Source organism: Genypterus blacodes, unplaced genomic scaffold (assembly GCF_046128005.1).
Source record: "Genypterus blacodes isolate CSIRO-AG114 ecotype Tasmania unplaced genomic scaffold, CSIRO-AGI_Gbla_v1 ptg000015l_1, whole genome shotgun sequence".
NCBI classification, from domain to species: Eukaryota; Metazoa; Chordata; class Actinopteri; order Ophidiiformes; family Ophidiidae; genus Genypterus; species Genypterus blacodes.
Window position 1 is genome coordinate 603419 of NW_027466829.1, and position 22829 is coordinate 626247.

Consider the following 22829-nt stretch of genomic DNA (forward strand, 5'->3'; position numbering starts at 1 on the left):
GCAGATTTGTGGTTTCGTTTGGATTCGGTGTGTTTGTGTGGACTCGCTCCCTCGCTCCCTCTCTCTCTCTCTCTCTCTCTCTCTCTCTCTCTCTCTCGCTCTCTCTCTCAGACCCAAACATCAAAAGTGAAGCGATGATTTAAACGCTCTATTCGCTGTCGATTCCCTCCCTACTATTTTATCTTGAACTAAATCTCTCAGCCTCCACGCCGCTCACATATGGACGTAGGAACCTTTTCCAAGAACCGAAAAAACTTTGAACCATGACTTCCACTTACAGGAAGCAGATGGCACTTGCAGCCTTGAGTTCGTCGGTGATTGACTGCCCCGCACCCTCGTCGGCGGTACACCTTGGCCGCGCTCCGCAGGTATCCGCGGCGTCTGTTTGATGAGGAGCGACCCACGGAGACGGATGCAGACGAGCCGAGTGTCATATCTCCTGACCTCGTGACCTTCTCAACAGCATGAGCGCAGTGTGAAACTGACCGGTAACAGTGAGCAGCAGTTGGCGAGAGATCTGTGGTGACGGATAGAGCGGGAATCAGCTGCGCAGGAGCCAAAGCAGGTGTTGACGGAGCAGGAATCTCCAATACCGTTTTTGGAATTCAGTTGGTGTTTCCCCCCTTTTTTTCTATCCCCTGATTTGGAGTAGTTTCAGGTTTCCCGGTTACCAGAGGGATGCATTCATACTCTCCCCGTGAGATCCGGTGAATAAATGTTTGATATACGGGAACAGCCGAGCTCGAGGTATAGCCACTGGGGCTCTGACAAACGATTTCTGTGTGCGTGGCCTCTCTGAACTGTAGATTTTGAGAAACAGTGACGGCGTGTGTTGACGTGTGACGGGGACCTAAAGGCAGCGCTGGAACCCTGCCTGGGAGTTTATTGCCGGGCCCACAATTTGGATCTCCAGCCTCTGTGAACCAACACCGAGCTGACAAATGCCTGAGAGGTGATGGGGAAAACGAGCGGAGGCGCCGAAGCATCCAGAGGATAAACAATTCTAGACTGAGCCCTCAAACAGCCTCGTATAACGGAGCTGTCAACACCCCGGAGCTTGAAAGATGACAGCGGAGGATCCACCGGCGCATGGTTACAGCGAGTCGTTAAGGCTCCCGAACGCCATCGTATACATTGGAGGGGAATATATTAATTATCAAGGAGATACGCAGCAGGAATAGAGAGCTTAATCCAACATAATAAAGCTTGTTTAATTAATTTGAAGCTTAATAAGAGCAATCATTGTGTCAGTGACTTTTTCTTACCTACTTGTATCTGAATTGTGGCTTCATCTCCCCCAAACTATTAGAGATGAACAGCACGTTGGCCTTCAGATGCTACGCCAGACAAATGTCCCCCTCCTGAGTTGATCACCGTCTTTATTCTTGAGTTTGTTTCAGCTTTTGTGAAGCGCCGCTGTAGTTCCCTCATTGTTAAGTCGAAATATTTTCCTTCCAACCCCCAATTTTGAGCAGAAATAGCCGTATTTTCTCTCACCGCCTTGCTCGCTTAGCAACAGTGACACGCCCACGATGACATAACAAACAACAGCTACGCACATGTATATCATTCCTCCATCTCCAGTTTAAGCTGTCGTCCTGTCGCCATTCCTCAGCCGTTTTAGCACCGAGGCGGCAACAGAGTCACAGATTAAAGATGGGAATGACTTAAAGTCTAACGGTATCTCGGTTGACAACACGGATAGGAGAGACGAGGAGGAAAACAAACCGGGGAGTGAGCTCAGACATGCTGGTATAGTGGACCTGTGGACCCCAGCACCTAAATGCCTCATCAGATATTCAGTTCCACTTTGGCAGGTATCTGAGCCAATGAGCACGCAGGGAAACACTCCGTCAACCACATGTCAGAAACGAAGCCACTGAGTCACCAGCAGGACCAATCAGTCAGAGTCCTCCATCGACTTTCCCCTCCTAATCCATTACAGCGTCGGTGGCGTATCGGCGTCTGTGCCTCCTGTGTTTATTTACTAGTCGTACCGGCACGCTCTCTGCTCCTCATCATTCTCAGGGAAAGTCTCCCAACAGCCAACACCGAAACCTCCATAACCACCTCCCATAAACTACGGACAAGGCCGGAGCGATGTAAGACGGCCGTACAGTATTTACAGCCCTGAAAGCAATTGGAGGTTAACAATGAGACCTGGCTGCTGCACTTTATGAGCTGCTGTAAAATTGCCACTATGATTAAAATCTCCGTCAGGTGAAAGACAATGGTGCAGCACTTTTTTTGCCCTCTTCCCCCCCCCCCCCCCCCCCTACGCCCAGGCCGTGCATCCTCCTGTCTCCTCACTCTTCCTCCCTCCTCATTCATCTCCAGGACCTCATTTGCGAGGCCTTTAGCCACTCTAAGTGACCTTTTACAACCTGCTGTCTTATTAATGTCTGAGTCAGGGCACAGAGGGCTGCTCCCCTGCCATTTGTATCCTGTGTGACCGAGCATACGTGTGTGTGTGTGAGACTGTGTGAGTGTGCGTGTGTGTCTGCGTATGTGTGTGTTTCCACTGTTCACAGCCAGACGGAATGTCGAAAACACAAACACTCTCCTTTCAAAGTCTGCTAAAAAGTCCTAATTAAAGCTTTTTCAGATCCTAGAGCTAATACAGCAGATGGCTTTGTTTTGACAATTCTGAGCTTTACCTGTATTTACAGAGGGACATTTGTTCAATCATCATCATGCACACACCTTAGCAGTCCCTTGTTCCCGACTCTTTGTCAGTCGTCCGCGTTCATTCCAACTATCAAACCAACCATCTGTTCCATCAGCGCCTGACAAGACAAATACCTTTCTGCCCATTTATCTCCAAATCAATGTTAATGTTTTGCTCACTTTCTTCCAACCTGCTGCCGTCTTCTGTCTGTTTTTGTTCTCCAGCGTTTGTTCTCCTGTGAAGCCCTCCATCATTTTTTCTATGGTTCCATCACCTCCCCCAAACCCAACACACACACACACACACACACACACACACATCCCCATCAGGTATGTGAGATAAAGGCTGAAACCATGACAGCAATCTGCCACTGAATCTGCACCTTATCCATATTTACAACATACACATGCACACCCGTATCTCACTTCCTGTGACCTTATTGAATGTCAAGAACGGGTAAAACATTGGCAACCACCTGGGTGCTTCACTGAATGAGATGCGCAAACACACACACACACAAAAACACACATACACATTTCCAAATGTGCAAATCTACTATTCATCCCTTAAAGCAGGTGGCCACAGAGACATTCGACTTCTTTCACAAACAAATAAATAAAACCAGCTTGAACTCGGTTTCTGTAATTGCAAAATCTGACACACACTTTGTCAACAAGCCGCAATTTGAGGGATTTGAATAAGAAAGAAAAAAAGAAAGAAAGAAAGAAAGAAAGGTTCAGAGGCAGAAATGTGCTGCTCAGTCTCAGCGTTTCACGGGGGAATGTAATTAGCTCCTCCGCCGCAGATCGCCGCTTCTCATTCTCTCACCTCGCTTCTGTTTCCTTTCATCCGCTCTCATGTTCTCCCTCTTTGCTGTCGCACCTTCACCCTCTCCCCCCTGATTTATCCCTCCGTGTTATGCCCTCAAATTAGTTACAGAGCTTCTTTATACGCGAAGCCCCCGGGTCCTCTTCATCACCTTCACTTACTCCATACCAACAAATAGCACGGATCTCTATCACTTCTTTAAGAGAGGAGACGAGGGAAGGAAAGTGAGGGGAATGAAGCCAGACGAGCCGGCGGAAGCGGCGCCTCAATTTGTGATGTAGGGCTCGTGAATCTCAGGGAGGAGAAGCTTCACCTTAAGGAGGCTGCACCATTAATGTGAACCAGAGGCTGTGTGTGTGTGTGTGTGTGTGTGTGTGTGTGAGAGAGAGAGAGTCAGATGCTGTTACAGTCTCGATGAGGTCGTCATTTATCTCGATTGGTCCTTCTGTTTGGTTTCATCCGCGTCAGTTTTGTTTCTCTGAACCGGCAGCCATTAGTACAACGCAAAATTAGACTGAGGTAAAAGAAGAAGACGGACCTCTCTCACTCTCTCTCTCTACACACACACAGATTTACATACTTGACCTTTGCCACTGATTTATTCTAACTGAAGGCACAGTCTCACCGCCGCAGCTTCATCATACTGTTGTTGTCAATTACGTTGCTTTGGATATCCTTAAGATATGGCAAGTGAGTCAACGACACACTTGAGAGCGGAGGTGTGAAACTTATACAGAAGTAGACACACATACATGCACACGCACACACACATAATACAGAGGTCAAGCATTGTTGGAACAAAGCACTGGTAAATGAGCATGTAAATTATGGATGAAGATGGATGGTGCTGTAGAGCTGAACAGAAGAGGCTTGAGGGTAAAGCATGCACACACACACACACACACACACACAATGCCTTCCTGCAAATAAACAAGTATTACAGAAAACCATAAATGCAGCAGTGTTGCACATCATAAATCCAAATAACTACTTCCTGCACTGGGCCGTCTCTATCTCTTAGATCTTGTAATTGCAGTGATTTAGAGCCTGTTTAGCACCCCAGCACGAACACACTACATCTAAGTGATCATTATTTGACGGCACCCTAATCTATAACCTGCCGTTTAGGGAGCGAATGACAAAGCAACGCTATTAAAATTCATAAAGAGCGTGCCGTAAACTTTGTGACACATTTTTAGTGACTTCAGCAGAATGCTCACAGTGCAGCAGAGGATTCCAGCTCCGGCGCGCGGGACTGACTTCGGCAGATAGACGCCTTTCATTTGAATGCTACAGAGGGGGGGGAACCTTAACGCCGTCAAGCAGGTTTACACTTTAAAAGGCTGTTCAGAAAAACCCCTGCCGGCTTCCCTTCATGACTCTTATCTCTGCCTGCACATTTCCCAAAGCCTTTAACTTCAATCGATTTTTGGAGACGTCTGCGTTTTATAGAATGAGATGTATCGTCTTCTTCCCCTCGGACATTTCCGACACTCACGCGGCAATATGACAGAAATTTGGGTAATAACTCCCAGCATGCATTAAGGACATTTAGGACCTGAAGATGATGACCTACAATATTCTCCTACTTAACTCAGACAGAACTGAAGTTATTGTGCTTGACCCTAAACACCTTAGAAACACATTATCTAAAGATATAGCCCACTGTGGATGAGATTACCTTAGCTTCCAGCGCCACCATAAGGAATCTAGGAGCCTCAGAATGATACAGAAAAACTTCTCCACACATTTGTTACCGCTAGGCTGGATTACAGTAATTCATTATTATCACGCTGCCCTAACAAGTCTCTAAAGACTCTCCAGCTGGTCCAGAATGCAGCTGCACACGTACTGACTTAAAACTAGGAAAACAGATCATATTTCTCCCATTTTAGCTTTGCTGCACCGGCTTCCTGTAAAGTCCAGAATAGAACTTCAAATCCTCCTGTTCACTTTCAAAGCTCTTAATAGTCAGGCTCCATCATACCTTAAAGAGCTCTATTACCGCACTAGAACGCTGCACTCCCAGAATGCAGGCTTACTTGTGGGTTCCTAGTATCTCCAAAGGTAGAAAGGGAGGCAGAGCCCTCAGTTATCAGGCTCCTCTCTTGTGGAACCATCTATGGCCGCCATGGTTACGCCGCCATAAACCTAGACTGCTGGAGGGCTTCCCATAATTTTTGGAAGTGATATAATTCATTCTGTATCTTTCCACATCAACTGCATTTGTCTCGGCTCAGTGAAATCATGCGTGTAGAGATCGTGTCCTCCTCCTTTCTCCCCTTCCCAAATGTGAAAAAATGCAAAATTGGAACTTATCAAACACGCACAGATGGCCCCCGCAATCTACTAGGATTTGATACTTTTGATCAGATTTGTGTATCAGCTCGTTTTGGATCCAAATAAGCAAGAAAGCCCAAATCACTGATTATCCTAGAATAACTGTGACGCTACTGCTTGTTGCCAAAGTCGTCTAAATTCACTTAAGCATATAGGCAGACAAGTGATAGCTAAAAAATGCGACTTTTGTGACGTTTCCTCCCTGTTTCTTCGGTATCAAGATGCAGCAACATTTAATTAAACCCAACTGTCTGCCTGTACCGACAGCCTCTTCATCACCTCGGGTGGTTTTCACAGATGACGGTTACCTGAGCCTCAGGCCGGGCTGTTTCATGGTAGACGGCTCGTCAACATGACTGGCAAGTGCTGAGGCAGGAAACGGATCAGCGGAGATTTAGGAAAGTGGAACTAATAATAAATTCCCTCCCCGAAGGCCACAATATGAGTAGCGATGCTTAAAATGATGTAATGAGGGCTTTTAGTTTACACAGCAGACAGAGGTACAACAAGATACCGTTTACTTCTAAAATATCTAAGAAGAAATGGTGCGTTTGAGTAATTGGGTAACAACACGCTGGGGGGTTTTCAGATGTATTGTCACGATATTTTGGATGTGTTCGCTGGTTGTTGCAACGCAGTTAATTATGGAACCCAAATAATTCAAAATGATCTTAGAAAAGCAGCGACCAGCCAGTAAATCTGTAAGGCACATCAGTTTATGTGTGTAATAGGCGGATTAAATGTGAAATTTCTCTGCCTGGTGTTTGTCTCCAGTGTTACTGATCTCTGGCGGTGGTCAGGAACTCTGTCACGTGTTCTGCTGATGCCTATGCAAAGTGCGGTGCAAACCCGTGCTTGAGGGGGAGGTCAGATGGAGTGATATATGCATCGCTCCTGCTTCCCACAGCTGTACTCATTATTGTAATGCGCTGCAGTGGGCGGGGTCACAAGGTTGAGCTGTAGGTGGTTCAGAGAGCCAAAACAAAAAAGTTTCCAAAGGATAAATCAGGATCCCGCATGATATCTCTGTAATGTTTCACTGTGTTTGTAATCCTAGTTAATAAGTCCATTAACCTGCATTCTGCTCGCTACACTGCATCATCTTAATGGCGGTTTCGTGACAGGAGGAGGGGATTCTCTCGTTTCGGATGCCTGAGGTACGGGCCGCTAATCAGTAGGTAAACACACAACAGAGCCCTAAGTGTTTGATGATAATTAAGATCTGGACTGTGATTGTCGGAGCCCTGATGAGTTCCTCCACACGCCAGCGAGCCGCAAACTTCATCAGGGCTTCTTCAGACGGATGTGATTAGGGTGTGTGGGTGGCATCACAGACAACGCGGGAGATTAACTGCGGCAGTGTAAGAGGGAGCCGGGCGCTAAACGGCAGGTGTTTCCACAACAGGCGGAATATCGCTCTGCCTGGAACGGATAATGAGAGACAAACTGGTACAAAGATGGAGATCAAAGCCAGCTGAGCACATGAATGGTTCTGTATATTCTGCGTCTGGGGAACGGACGGACAGAGAGCGAGGAAGACGCCAAGCAAGAAACGGGGAAAGCTCACCCCCGCCTCGTCCTCGCGGCTGTCGCTGGTGTCCTCACTCTTGTGGTGGCCGGCTGAGGAGCGAGTGTCCCTCTTGCGGCTGGCATCTGTCCCCTCCGTCTGTCTCTCTCCATCTGCTCCCAGGCAAAAACAACAGAGACACCAGTCAGCACACAATTCCTCATTAAGCACAATTGTCATCAGTATTGTCACTCTTGTCATTCACATCTCTAGGATAAGCGTAATTGTTTATAGCATCATGTCATTCAGCACCAATGTGATCATCAGAATCTTTAACATCATCACGGCCAATTTTTTTCCATTTTGTCCCACTAATCCGCTTTACTGTAATCAGATCAGAAGTTTCTGAGGGGATGAAGAATGTGTGGAGGGAAAAAAGAAGTGCGAAGGAAGAGAAGATTGATTCAGGAGGAAAATGTGAAACAAGGGGAGGAATAAAAGAGAGTAAGAGAGGAGAGAATTGGAGAGATATAAAGTATAGCCTTTCATAATGTGGAGTGGAGCTGTGAAGGTGCTGTCATGCCACAGATGGATTATGGGAGTTTTGCTGCACAGCGATGACAGTCGCCTTAGCCGGAAGAGAATGACCGGAATTTAAATCCGCTCATTAGGTGTGTGTGTGTGTGTGTGTGTGTGTGTGTGTGTGTGTGTGTGTGTGTGTGTGTGCGCGTATGTTTGTAGCTGTTGCTCAGAAAGTATGTGTGTGCCTCTCAGAGCATATGGTCACAATTGCCATCTAACACTGTCGCCAGCAAAACACACACCTACAGTTCACACAGGCGCACACACACCGTTCGCACACGCAGAGTTATGGACAATTACGCCGGAACACAATTCAATGCGCAGCAGTAACAGGATATTTAACACTTTATGAGCTCCTGTTTATCTGAAGCTACGGCGACAGAATGACACCCATAAGGCTTTCTGTAAGGTTTTGTACCTCTACAAGGAGTTCATATAAAAACAAAATTCATGCCCTATTCAGTCCAATCTGCTTTTATTTGTGTGGCACTACATTGGATCCCATTTGGCCAAAATGATTCAGGATCGCGCGGCATCGCTGCAGCGGGGACGAGCCGCCATAAAAGGTGGCGCCGGTGCCATTGAGTCCCTCGTTAAAAAAAAAAAAAAGAAGCAAAGGAGGGGGGCTGCGTGGTGTCCCGACTGCATTACAGTAGTAGCGGTTCATTACCGTCTGCTAGACAGAGGTGTACGCGCACACACACACGCGCACACACACACAAGGGGATAGATTGTGATTAAAAGCCAGAGTGGGGAGAACTGGTGGCTATAAAGCATAATGAAAGCTAATGGTTTTCCAATATGTTCCCTTAACAATGAGTGGGCTGAGGGTGGGGGGTTGGGGTTGGGGTTGGGGGGGGGTGTCTGCCTGCCTGCCTGTTGTGTCTGAAGTGTGACGCGATGTGGTCAAGGCAGACAGGTTGAACGTCTCACTCCTCGTTTGACGTTTGACACGACAAAAGAATCACAGTGGATCTCTGTGAATTGGATTTTGAACCATAAGTTGTAGCGCGGATTTGTTTTCCTCCTTTGCTATGGCATCACTCTGTTTGTCGCCCCCCCCCCCCAACTCTGTCGTCTCTCTTGTCATAAACATCTGCTCGGGCCGATAAATCCTCTGCTGTTGCTGAATAAAGGAAATGTTCAGGACTCATTGCTGTCTGTCTAAACGGCTGGGCTTTGTTCCCATTCGTCACTGTGTTGCTTGACCCCAGTCACAATAATAAAAAAAAGCAGAAATAGAAATGATTACATAAAAAATAGACTGCCTTTGGCTCCAGATCTGCACCAAAATACACAGTGATAAGCAGTGATGCTGACAGGCTGACGCAGGAGAAAACCTATTTGAAAATACTGGGAGAGGAATAAGAAGGAATGGCGACAATAAAACCATTTTATAATGTTGATGTGTCCAATATATGAGAGATGTTAAAGTCAGTTTTTACGGGATAAAAAAGATTGAAGATTAAAATTGTACTTCGCAAAAGCAAAGTCAAAGCTTTAACTGACGCACAGACCGGTTGATTGTGCTCCAGAAAACATCAAAATTTAGTCATTACAGCAAAACACTGAAATATCAACAAAGCTGTTAAAATTTTGAGGATCACTCAAAATTCTTATGCACCCCATTTTATGAAGACTACATTGTGGGCCGTGGCCTAACATTTCTCCATCCTTGGAACATTCAGACAAACAAGAAAAACACACACTATATAAACACAGACAGAAAGTCTCCTTGGCAGGGCCAATAAAAGCAGAGAGTGAAAGTTGATGTAGCTGTCAATGGCTCTCAGTATGTGCCATTTCTGTGTCAAACACGGCCACTCCAGCCCGGGGAGCCGTGCTGTGTGGAAGCCGTCTGCCAGCAGTCCGACTTGACATGGACAAGTGACTGTAAGTACAAGCTCCAGGGTCTATCGAAGCACCAGCGGATCAAAGAGCAAACAGCAAAGCGTGGCCACGCTAGAGCTCAACTGGCTGTGAGGCTGCGGCTTTACAGCCATTGTCAACGAGAAATAAGGGAACACTTAGTTACACTGTGTGTAACTAAAACCCTTTTGGCCAAAAGCTCTAAAAGAAGATAGGAGAGCTCCTTAGAATGATACGGAAAGTGAAAGGGCAGCGTGATGCATTCAAACATCGAACACACTCAAGCAAAATGTGTAAAATTCCCCCTAATCACATTCTCATACATCATCATAATCATCCCCAACCTTTATTGATCCAGGTTAGTCTTTGTGACATTAATTAGAGACCTGGAGGAAATTAACCAGGACAAATGGTGAAGTCATAACAGAATGAATAAATAATGCAAAGGCAAAGTGTTATGTAAGGCGTTTGTTAGTTCATTTGAAGTTTTCGTGAATTCATAACCTGATTATTTTTGTCGTTCCTCTGTGTAAACGCTGCATGACTCACTGCATGAGTCAACACGCAGCTCAGCTCCATGTGAACCATCTCAGCTCAGGCTGTTACAAGGCAACTGATGCATCTGGTGGCTTCAAGCGTAGAGGAAATGTAAAAGAGACAGATAGAAACAGCTGCAGATAAAAGTCACAGAGAAATCAAGTCCTTAAATTAGTCTATCTACAAAAAAATACAAAATGGCAGCCAAGGCTTATGTGGATTCAAATACATCCAAAGAATCCAGTAGCCTTTGACTTCAGTTCAAAGGCTACAGGCCGAAACTCAAAAGTGGTTATGACAGCGCCCCCATCAGGCCAGGTGGTGCAAACACGCAACGTCTTCTTCCCTGGATCATGTCCAACTTGCCCATTAATAATTTTGTATCCTAGGTGATTAGTATTCTTCCTATAGGGGAAGCAGTCAGCCGAGTGTTCCTTAATAACCTCCATGATATAAAGCGCATCAAAAGCATTAAAGTTAGATCACATCTGGCAAGTAGTTTTCGTCCTTTGATGTCTGAGGAGAATCACTTGACGACTCTGCGTCGGTCTGAAACGCTGCAACACTGAAACACAAGCAGAAGCAAGAGAGAAATGACCTCGCCGACTAAATTATGGTCTGCAGGTATTCACGTCATTAGTATCTGTTCAGTTAAATTGTCAGCGCCTCTTTTGTAATTACTCACTTTATATAGATAAATGTTTGAGAAGTTACTGCTCAAACATTCCGCTGATAAATTATTCAACAATACCAAAAGGAAGAAGTGCAAGAGTGTGCTCGCTGTGTTCGTGCGAGACTGTGTGTATCCCTGATTTGTGCCGTGTTAGGAAATAAAGGGATGAATGTGTGAAGAGCGGCGTGTGTGTTCTGACGGCACGTGTTTATAGCCCCCATTCGGAGAGGATTTATTTCTCTAGAGAGAGCTCGGGCCATTTTAATTTTGCATGTGCCGATCCTGTCCGCCGTGTACGCCAGCCATTTTTCTCTCCGCAGTATTAATTACGGCCCCGAATTCCTGCTGTTTCTCAGTGCACCCCTCAGCCCGCCTATAATTTAACTCTCAGCAGGATACGAACCTTGGATTTTAATATGTATCTGAAGTTTTGTGATGAAGGTTGTGTGATTTTTCCAGTGAAATATCCTTATTACCAAATATTCCAAAGACTTTACGACGTCCCTGTGGATTATTTATCCCGTCTGAATAGTACTTGTAAGAGACTTCACTTCTTTCCAGTATACTTGAGCAGATGAAACGATGCAACACAGGCGAGAAAACACAACTCCGGGTGTATTTCCTTAAGAAGTGAGGTTGTTACGCTGGCGCAGAGTGGTTACAAGTTGCAAGTTACCATTGACAAGAGGCTCACAGCGTCTCTAGTTCTTATATTCAGAGCGGGAAGAGAGATTTGGAATTTTTTGCTTTATTTTGAAAATATATCTGGAGTTAAGATGTCTTACTCCACCAGCAGAGGAAGTAGTGAATGGACCAAAACACATGTGAAAAAGTTCTGTCCATCAGCTTCACACCCTTGACAACAGCTGCCATGTGCTATTTGGTTCAAATATGGCCAGAGGTAGATACGGGAAGGAAGAGAAAAGACAAGATCTCCTCGGAGGCCGTGCACATAGAACAACCCAGCCTGAATCACCGCGTCTGTCTGTCTAGAGTCCTGCAAGGATGTCTGCCTGACCTGAAGGCGCTTTGGCTGTATCGCTCTATTAAGACGTAAAAAATAAGTTCCAAACAAAACACAACATGGCAGAAAACCTCCACCGGCCTTAACCTCAAATACATAAGGAACCATCCCAAGCTTTCCTCTAATGGAGGAGGATAAAAGAGGCACTGAGTTAGAATATTAGTCATAAATAAAGTTTCCTCCAGTTCCCTGGTGGGGGTAAACAGAGGCTGGCAGAGCAGAAAACAAATAGTACTGCGGGGGAGGATCAGCCACACACACTACACCGACGGTCCGTTCAGCCCACGTTGGGACTGCAGAGCCCCTAAGTGACCAATCAGCATTCCTTTCATTTACTCATCTAAACCTACGCAGAATGCGAACAGGAAAGGCACGGAGGCACAAACTCCACCTCCGTGTGGCGTTTACAAGCATCCCTGACCTGAACCCCCGCCACCCAAATTACAGTGTGTGGCCGCCCGGAGACGAGGTAACTCTGGAGCCAGGGTTCAATACGGAGTCGTACTCAGACCCCCGGACTGTGACGGACTTCTTGCCGCCTCTAATGAAGTAATGAAGAGCCGACTGGCAGGTTAATGGAAGCCAATCGACCATGAGCTCTGCCACAAGCAGCCGGCCTGTTGTTGGGAGAGTCCGGGCGGAATACTAATCATTTAAGAACATCCTCTGTGATGTTAATCCTAATCTGCTGGTGTCTGCTGGTGCAAACACAGCAGCACAATTTACTCTGCAGATAAGACGGCGCTGAGAGAAGAAGGGGGAACTTCTTCAACCTCTTAAATCTGGAGATAGTGACTGCTTCCCGGAGTGTTCTGAAGATTAAACCTATAACATAGTATATAAACAATGACACAAAGCGCTCTTATCCAAGGTTGCTAAAGGCGTAAAGTGTAGATAGCAGCTGGGATTAGCATAAACTTTCTCCAACTTTCCAGACTTCTAAGAAAAGAGTAAATAGTTCACCTTGCCCGGCTGCCCTCTAACCAATATAGATGTTCTAAACTCTTTTGGCTTCCACTGAACGCTGAAGTATATGAACAGCGTGCGTGTGTGTGCGCTTGCAAGTGTGGGTGTGTGTGTCTGCATCGCTGCCTGCTTTTATCTTGGAACAGGACTGACAACAGCTCATAGGTTTCACTGCGAGACGTCGCTCCGCTGTTTGTTACGCGGTAGACAGAGAGAGGCGATCCACCAGAATGCTAATCACAGAATCAAAGAGGAAGGTGCAGCAGGAGCTACAGGAGCTACAGGTGCGACAGGAGACAGCGGATCAGACATTAGCACAACGCCTTCGCCGAGAGTAATTAGCAACAAGAGATCAGGCAGTGTGTGACGTTGTTGCCAGTGATGTTGTGATGTCACAGATGTCTGCTGGTTGCTTTGTTAGCTTGACTCTTAACAGGATCAATTATGCTAACATACACTGACATTATCTGTCTGAATGGAACAGTGAAACAGAGAACGTGCATGAAATTGGTGAACTCGCTCTCAAATTCAAACTAGGAAGCCATCAGCTGGTATCAAGGGGCCTCATTTGTGCGAGAGAAAACACCCCCACACATTTGCGCTGCCGCCATTAGCCTGCTGCTCTGTCACAAGGAAGGATTTGTGGATGACTTCCCGCTGTTTACTAAAGATTCTGACCCTGGCATCTGCAACACAGCAATCAGGATTTGTTAAGCCGTCAGTGAAGGACGTCTCCCGTTGGTGATCGTATGACTTTTTCCAGCTGATTAAGGGCAACCCAGCCTTGTATGAAGGCCGCCCACTTCAGGTTGTGATTTGCACGCAGCCACGCCCGCCCGCATGCCACGGTTTGAGCCGAGACGTTATTTGTGGCCTGTTAGCTTGATCGAATCCAGCCACTCTCCCATGACCTTTCTCCCCCCCAAGGAGGCGTTGCTGCCTGCATTAGTGTGTGGCTGACAGTGTTTGCATTAGGAAGCCTAGGAGGACGTCTGAGAGAGAGAGATACCGGAACAATCATCGCACAACCATTACTCCTGGTTCAAACTACTAAGTCCTGTTTGTGCTTTTTGCCCGATCTCCTGTTTATCCAAGTTGCACCTGAATGTCTCGTCCACGTTTGCATGCAGTAACTTGCATCAATGGGCATTTTTCCAAACAGGGAGGATGAGTGAGAATGATGGATAGGCTCTGGGGCTGGCAGGGGTGTAAAACGATAAGACGGGGAGGAATATCGAAACAAGAACGAGGAGCAGAAGAAAGTACCAAGGAGAAACCAGAGGGAAGGACACAGGGAAGTTGGACATGCGCACAGCTCCGGCACGCTGGGTATGAATTATTGACAGGGCTCCTCTGTTTCCTCTCGCTTTTACTCCATGAATCTCTCTCACCGGCGTACTATGAACTCCCCGCAACACTGAACCGCAGTTGTGGGAAACACTAAAGAGCCAACACCCCCCTCCCCCTCACCCCGACCCAAGTGTGAGGGAGAGAGAGAGAGAGAGAGAGAGAGAGAGAGAGAAGAGAAGTGACAGTGAATGATGTCGCCACCATTCTCTTCTGATTGTTGATATGTGACAGCCCTAATATGTCTGTTGGAGCTTCGACAGAAAGCGATGAGGAAGAGGAGAGGGCATAACCGCGCCGTGCCTCCTCATCATTCAGCCGCTGATTTACTCTTTCATTCACTGATTCATTCAGTCGATCGCTGATTCACTCTCACTCACACTCGGCGCCTCTACATTCCCCCTCTGCTGCGTTATAGAGCTTATAAAGTTTTATAAGGCTCGAGGCTTTTTCGCTCCGCAATCAGGCATGACTTTATGAGACACGGTTGACACAAGGCAATGAGGGATGTCAAACTGATGGGGCCAATATAGTTCCTTAATGAGTCTTTTCGGCTCAGTAGCCACACGCTCGCGCAAGTGCGGGGTGACACAGCACAGCGGGGGGGTGACGTCAGTGTGTGTGGGGCGATGTTACAGTGGCGCTGGCCAAAGGGGAGCCCGGCTAATTATAGCAAATAAACTGCGCTGATCTGTGCCATTAGCCAGTCAGTAATGAAGCAGAGTGGAAGGCTGTTGTGACACTGATGAATAGGCCCCGGCTCAGACTACTGCACTCGCTGGCCTTTAGCTCGGCTCTAACAACGCAGCCGGCTGAGGAAAGAGCCGGTGCATTAAGGCGAGAGGCATAACAAGGCTTTGGAAAAAAAGATAAATACAGACAAAAGGCAGTGTGTGTGCGTGTAAGAGAAGAGAGCGGGTCAGGGGGAGAGGACGAGTGTGAGATACAGTAGATAGATAAGAAGAGAAAGAGTTGGATCGAAAGGGCATGTGTCGTGTTGGGGGGAACGTGTGGGAGAGAGAGAGAGAGAGAGAGAGAGAGAGAGAGAGAGAGAGAGGGTAGAGATGCTTAATGTGCTGTAATATGGGACGGGGGCAAAGAGCTCCATCTCCCACTTTTAGCCTATCATTTGAAGTCCTGTAACGTTTGGCGTTCGGTTAATAGCCGACTTAAGCTGGTACTTAGTGGAATTCAGACACAAAAAAACAAAACAAAATGCCACAGATGAGAATGAAACGGAAACGCAGAGCCCAGAGGCCCCGTGCACTCAGAGATTAATAGACAGCTTAAAAGAGAACGCACACTGTGTCATGATACCAATGTCCTCTGTCCTACTGTGTGTGTGTGTGTGGGGGGGTGTTTTCTTTCCTTTCCTCATTTTCTAGCTTCCCTCTCCCTAATCTGTCACATGTTTATAATCACCAGTCATGACCATCATCAGACCTCACCTGTCCCCTAAGTAGACACAGCTGTGTCCCTCTGAATGTCCGTCTCTGCGTCTCAGCGTCACACACCTCGAGTTTGAACGATTTCCAGCCGTCCCATTTTCCTCTTGGTTTCCTCCCTCGTATGGATTAACTGCTCTCTTTCCCTTCATTACCTGTTTGCCTGACGTCCCTATAACGTACGTTAGCCTGTTCCAAATGATTTCGTCTTATTAGAACTTAAGATTTTGCGCCTCGTTGCTTTTCCGCCTGCATCTGGGCATCCCACACATACATATGGAGATTACTGCACTGAAACAAAACCTCACAATTAGACTCAATCAACCATCTCCATTAGCGTTTTGCCGTAGATATACTTGGCAGTTGGGATCAGCGGGAGGTCGGCTGCACTTTAAGATGAAAGATGTAGACAGACAGACAGACAGCGCACGTCTGTAGCGGCCTGCCATTCATGCATAATGCAGTCATTATTACATGCCATATAGTGCTCTGAGTGTGTACAAAGGGGGGGGGGGTGCTATTACACAGTCAATAGCTTATATCCATAGTCAAACACTGCAGTCAAAAAGGCAGTTAAAGCCAAGGAGTGCCCACTGCTTATCGCTACACCATCTGGGGCTTTAATGAGGTTTACATTGGTCTCTACTTGACAGACATTGTAATGTTTTGTTAGCATTTTAAGATTGTTTCTTCGTCTTCTACTTTGCCCACAGAGCTGATTTCCCAACATTTTTATGTGGCTCGTCTTCTAACAAAATTAGCTAAAGCGTCCCCACAGTTCTTAGTTTCAAGGGTGTTAATTAAATGCCCAAAAAGAAACCATATGCAGAAACACACACACACACATGGATACACACACACATCTCACAGCTACTCTAATCATAGCGCAGGAACTAAAGACCGAGCCGCTGCAGAACCACGACTACCAGGGGCGATACTCAGCGTCGCTGGGGGAGGCATTAGAGCGAACACGGAGGGGTCGCACGCTTCCCGAGGCCCCTCCGCTCATTTGCATGCATTTGTAAACAGAGAAGCTGAGGCGGCACGCTGCTCAGAGCTGCTAGGCTAACGCGCTGTCACGCTGGCAACCAGAGTCGGAGCTGAACAGAGCATCTTAAATGAGGTGAGAGCTCTGGAGGAGACCTCTCTGTGATAATTCATCCATCTTCTGCAGCTCATGACAGCTGAACTGCTGCGCTGGGATAGACTGAGTTGAAGGTGTCTGCATGCAAAACAAAACAACTAAACACAACTAAATCCTGAGAGTTGAAGCCCAGTTTTTGGTTTCCGTGGCAGCAAACAATCTCAGCTGATAGAAAGCAGACAATGACATTTTTCTTGCAGGAGCTACGAAGCAAAGACGAGACGAAGGCATCAGGGAGAGAAAAATAGTTTTTACTGGAGTTTTACTTCAGTTAAAGACAGAGACAAATTGTATTTCTGAAATCTCAAAACACCAGGGACAAGAGTGACCCCCACATAACCTAACTCTCTCCTCCATCTCTCCCTCTCTCCTCGCCTTTTCTCTTTACATTCTCCATATCTTTCCCACTCCCTCGTTCTTCACGCTCTGTCACCTTCCTCTCTCTCGCTCTTCCCAATCTCTTCCTCACATCTGTCCTTCTCTTCTCCCCCACCTTCTCCCCTCTATCTCTCCATTCCTGGATTGCTCTCCGCGGGCCAATCTAATGTGCCGGCAGTGGTTAATACTTAAACACGGTTGCTGTGTTGCATCCTGTTGGTCATTATCCTCCATCCAATATCTGATTATCATAATCTCGGAGAATCATTACTTTCCTGATCATATCGCCCCGTGTGCAGGGGGGAGAGAGGGAGATACGGTGAGATGAGGGCACGGAGGCAGAAATGAAATCACAAACCACCAACAAAAACTGATGCATCAGTGATGAGATGCTGTGTTGTGTGTGTTGTGTGAAACATAAGAATATAAAATGAAAATACGAGTATATAAAAGCTAGGAGGAAGGGAAATGAGGCCAGAGGAAGTGGCGAGAAATAGAGGAGATAATGTGTTACATGCCAAGGAGGGCGGGGAGAAGGAGGAGGACAGGAACAATAATAGCCTTGTCTTATCACTGTATAGTGATAAATTCCCTTCTCGTCAGGGAGCCGGGGCCTGGGCTGGGGCCCGGCCACTGCAGGCTCCTGATGACTAACCCCCCTCCACCCTGCACCGCCGCCATGGCTATTTATGACCGGGCGGCTTCACACAACGCCCGAGGAGCCAGCGGGGTTTCTCCATCCATCTTAAGTGGGTGTCGTCACTCCTGGGATCAGCCTCAAATGTGTCCATTCTGTCACATCCTGGGCCCCCCACCCCTCCCCCAACACGTCCCCTCAGTCACTTCAGCACATCGTCCTGTGGTAACTACACATCCTGTGACCGGCGATAACTCAAGAGGGCGAATGATTCCACACAGTCTGCGAGCTGTCAACCAGCCACACTCACACCAGTCAACACAGGGATGTGGTGTCAGATCCAACAACCTGTAGAAACCCACTGGAGTGATTGATTGAGACGCTGCACACAGACTTATCAAATCAAACCAAACCGACTTACACAAAGAAGCGTAATTACACAAGAATCTCCTCATTGTTAACGGAAGAGGCGACTGCTGAGTCAGCGTCTCACTAATGAACGGTCCAATTACAGCAACACTGACTTGTTATGTTGCAAGATGCTTATTCAATATGCGCTGATAAAAGTATGGGCAGTCATAACATTCAGCCAAGTAAACAGAATGAAGCAAACCCAAGCAGATAAAGGCAGTCTTGTCTGTCAGCCAATCACCTTGTCCTGTCCTCATGGACCTGATGACCCTGCCTGCAGCTGGAGGACCTGCTCACACATCCACGCTGAGTGTAAATGATTCCTCGGTGTTCCTCTTCTGCAGTTCACAGTGCACGTAAGCAAGAACACAACCGAGTGACGGACATCTCAGGTGACCGATTGGAAATGAAAGGAGAGGTGAGAGAGAGCGAAGGGTTTGGCTCTGACACGAGTTCAACCAGGACTCTGAGACTCAGCAGAGACACAGGCTGTGTCAGGCAAAATATGAGGACTTGGTACATATGTGTGTATACGTGTGTGTGTGTGTGTGTGTGTGTGTGTGTGTGTGTGTGTGTGTGTGTGTGAGTGACTCATCTATAGACAGCATCTTCCTGATCATCAATCATAAACCGCAGTGTGACAGTAAAGGGCTGCCAACTTACAATGCAGGCTTTGTTGCAAAATCCCAGGGTTTGACTCGTACCTAACTATGGATGCACCACCATATTCCCAGCACACGAAACAGAGGGTCCTAGGGTCAAAGGTCAGCCCCCCAGCCGCAGAGGTAGTGACATTCTCTGGCCGAGGAGCCACTGGGAAGTTTAAACATGACAGAGAAGACTTCCTAGACTCACAATGAGGTCCGAGCTCTGCCACGGAAAACTCTCCACTATGTGTCCTGGGAATCCATCGAGTTCTGATATGAAAGAAAAGAACAAACACCAACGATATCAAAAGTTACACAACCTGCAAGGAAATAATTAAAGCCAACACCGCCGGCCTGCTGCTCTCTGAATAAACTGGAACGTGTCAACTCCAAGGCGATTGTTTGTGACAGTTTATCCGGCAAATTGTGTGTTTAAACGAAGGAATCCTCGGGGAAGGCGGTGCCAGGACGAGCAGAGGGTGCAACCAAATCATTTTAATGTGTTTAATTAAACAGATGCCCGGCTTGCTTCATGCCTGAGCGAAGACGGCGACCGGCGCGCGTCAAAGGAAGCGTCAGCCAGACACTGACAGTCAGACGTGAGATCAGAAGCTAATTGAACTGTGTTGTTTTCCCAGCTCCATCTGTGACAACGACGTTTGATCATCAAGGTCAGAGCTACAGGTGAGCGCAGCTTCTTTAATGACAGATATGATGTCATTCACTGCAGATCTGTTATATATTTAATAGTGTTTTTATCCAGTTAATTAAACAAGGGCGTGTTGCCAATTCAATCCTCTTAGACGGCCCTGACCAACGCTGGAATAAAGGATGTAGCTTTTATTTAAGGTGGTAGAAGGAGTTGAAAGGGAGAAAGAAAGGCCCAAAGCTCTTTATTCACAGCTCACGACACAAAGGTTTATAATAAAGCTGTGTAATAAAGCAAAGGGACGGCCCGGATCCATCTCACACTGAATCCACACAAGCACACACTAGATTTATCTTGGACTTGGACCCACTTAGATCCTATGGAAGGCGGCAAAGTCTCTCACATGAGGTAATGCAGAAATGTGGGAATGCAGGGTTTGCAGCCACTCATGACACACGCCTGATGTGAACGTGGAAATTACACAAACATTGTACAACTGCTGTCAAACTGTTCAACCAAAGGCAGTGTTAACACCAGGGAGCCGTTTCTTCATGTCATCCGGAGATATGAACCCAGCCTCTGCTCATGTTAAACCAGAATGGGTGCACACTGCTCAGTCGTCTCCCTGGGCAACCAGTCATTCACCCTGTAGCAGGATTTAATGTTGAAACCCATCGCCTTGGGCAACCATGCTGACCGTGGCGCGAGCTGCAGGCAGAGGAGCATATTTCAATCTGTTGCCCGTAGCAACACTTTCCATGCTTCCCCACTGTCGGCATCTACTGTCGGGCCAGAACCAAGACCTCCGCCCAGATCTCTGCTTCCAATTGGCTCTCATTCCTCAGAGATTCAGGATTAATGTGCTGATTAGACATGGGCAAGATACAGAATGATGATTGGTTATCTTCACATGATGATTGATTTTGCATAAATGATGTATTTTCTGGTCTTAACGTTTCTAATATAGTTATCTGATACAAATCTCTGATCTTATTAGCATTTTCCAGCTGAGTGAAACAATTTATAATGACTTTTGTGAGTAGGGATTCATTTTGTCCTTCCCCTGACGACCTTTGACCTATGATCAATATCGCCCATACCAACCCCAGTCTGATTATCAATAAAGAGAGATTCATAGACCATGTTGGCTCTTATATAGCAGCTCTCTGTAGATGTAAGTCATGGATTACAGCCATCTCGCAAACCAGACCATTAATCAATCAGCAATCTGATACACTTTAATAGGTATTAGACAGTCTTCAGGGCTCGCTGCTATCCAATTAAGCTGGAATCCAATTTTGAGCCCGGCGTGGAGGAGTGATCCAAATCAAAGCATTTCAAAAAGGCTGGGGGCGCACAGGAAGCTGTCGCACCCATGGAAATACTGTGGAAAGATTGAGGGAGGCCTCCTGCGTCAGAGACAATGAGCCATTCCGCTGCAGAGTGTGGGCTGCAGGGAGCTCAGTCAGAGTGCACCCTCTGAAACCGCTCTCAACAACAAGTTGGGCAGAGACAGAAGACATTCTATTGCCATGCCAGACAACACAGCAGTGTAGGAAGCGGCCAGGGAGGGGGGGCGGGGGGAGGGGGGGGGGGGTACACAGTCTGAGCCTGTGTCGCTCCGCAAGAGCTGCCAAACACATCTACTATGCATGAGGAACAGTGAGGCAAAGAGGGCCCAGCCTACTGTAGAGGGATGAGGGTGTGTAGGTGGATGAGAATGACAGTGGGGAGAGTGAAAACACACACACACACACACACACTTACGTACGGCCTCGACAAACATGCAGTGCAAATACACAAGGTTCTTTACATCCCCCCAAATATTTATGCAGACTTCATCATAAACACACATTGTAGAGAGATGAACTGTAAGAACCAACAAACAAAACAGGTGAAGGTTGAAGATGATCGCAGCGGAGGAGACGAAGGAGGAGAGACCAGACCACGGGAGACAGGCAGGGAGGGGTGGGGGGGCGGAGGTAAATGGGGAGAGACAGAAGCTGAGGAAGACACAAAGAGAGAGGAGGAGGATGGTAAAAGTAATGAGACGAGAAAGAGGGCGACCTTAATCAGCCACATGCTAGAATGTACACGGCCCCGCACCTGGATGTAGACACACACACACACACACACACCAGAAAACCTGGCGAGTGTGTGTTTGCACAGCACTACTCTCTGTTTCATTACAGGCCCATTTCCCCCACCTAATACCCAGACAGGAGCTGGCGATAAGGAATGTACACACTCTCCTCTGTACACAACAGCTCATTTGAGCAGAGGAAATTGGAAAGAAGGGGAGAAAGGAGGAGAGCGTGGAGAGGTGAGCGCAGTGAGTAGATGAGGGGTAAAAGGACCGGACGGGGGGACAGAAGCAGCAGCAGCAGCAGCAGCAGAATGAATGTTTGCCAGAGGAGAGATAAGCCCGGTCCACCTCACGAGTCGGCAAAGGTGCAAGTCCCAGATTGGGGAGCGGCTAAGGAAGGGATGAGTGGCCTGTAAGTGAGGAGGAAAGGAAACGGAAGCCAGAGGGAATGTTCCTATAGGTGTGCATCCTCAGCGACAGCCCCGGGGTTTAATGAAGAGAACAGGCCGGGCTGAGGAGACAAAATGGAAGATGGCTCGAGGCAAACGAGGAGACAGCGACGCAACACGAAAATAAGAGGCATTGTGAGCGACGGAGGCAGTTAAATAAAGCCTGAAAGAAAGCTTGAGAGAGGACAAACTCCACCAACTCTCACTCCAAATCACTCAGGGCTAGTGGCTTCATTAAAACGGAGCGAAAGTTCTCCATTTTGTCGGACGCAGCCCTCATAAATGTGATTTTAAACGCTGTGAAGTGATCCGGCAGGCGTTTGTTTGAGGCATGCGGAGATCTTTAGGAAATCTCAGCGAGGATGTAAACAGTATTTGTAGCCACAAGGAACTCAACTCCATTTGTATTCATCTGCGCAAACACTGGCAAACAACTGAGGATGTTAGTGAACGCACCGTGCATACACTGCGGCGTCCTCGTGCTGGGGCGTACAAACACACACACACACACACACACAAACACACACGTCTATGATGATGATTGAATGCAACTAATGGAATGGCATGAATGTGGAAATAGACGATAGATTTATTATAAAATCAAACGCTGTGGATGAATGAATTCTTGTAGTGATTCTAGAC

General features: G+C 47.1%; 1 protein-coding gene across 1 annotated transcript in view; it reads right to left on the reverse strand.

The window, feature by feature from the left end:
* Positions 1-22829, reverse strand: part of b4galnt4a (beta-1,4-N-acetyl-galactosaminyl transferase 4a) — a 102759-nt gene that overhangs the window by 59816 nt on the left and 20114 nt on the right. The window contains exon 2 of the mRNA XM_076138783.1: positions 7404-7516. Within this exon, the coding sequence (XP_075994898.1) occupies positions 7404-7516 (113 nt within the window). The remainder of the gene's footprint in view (positions 1-7403; positions 7517-22829) is intronic.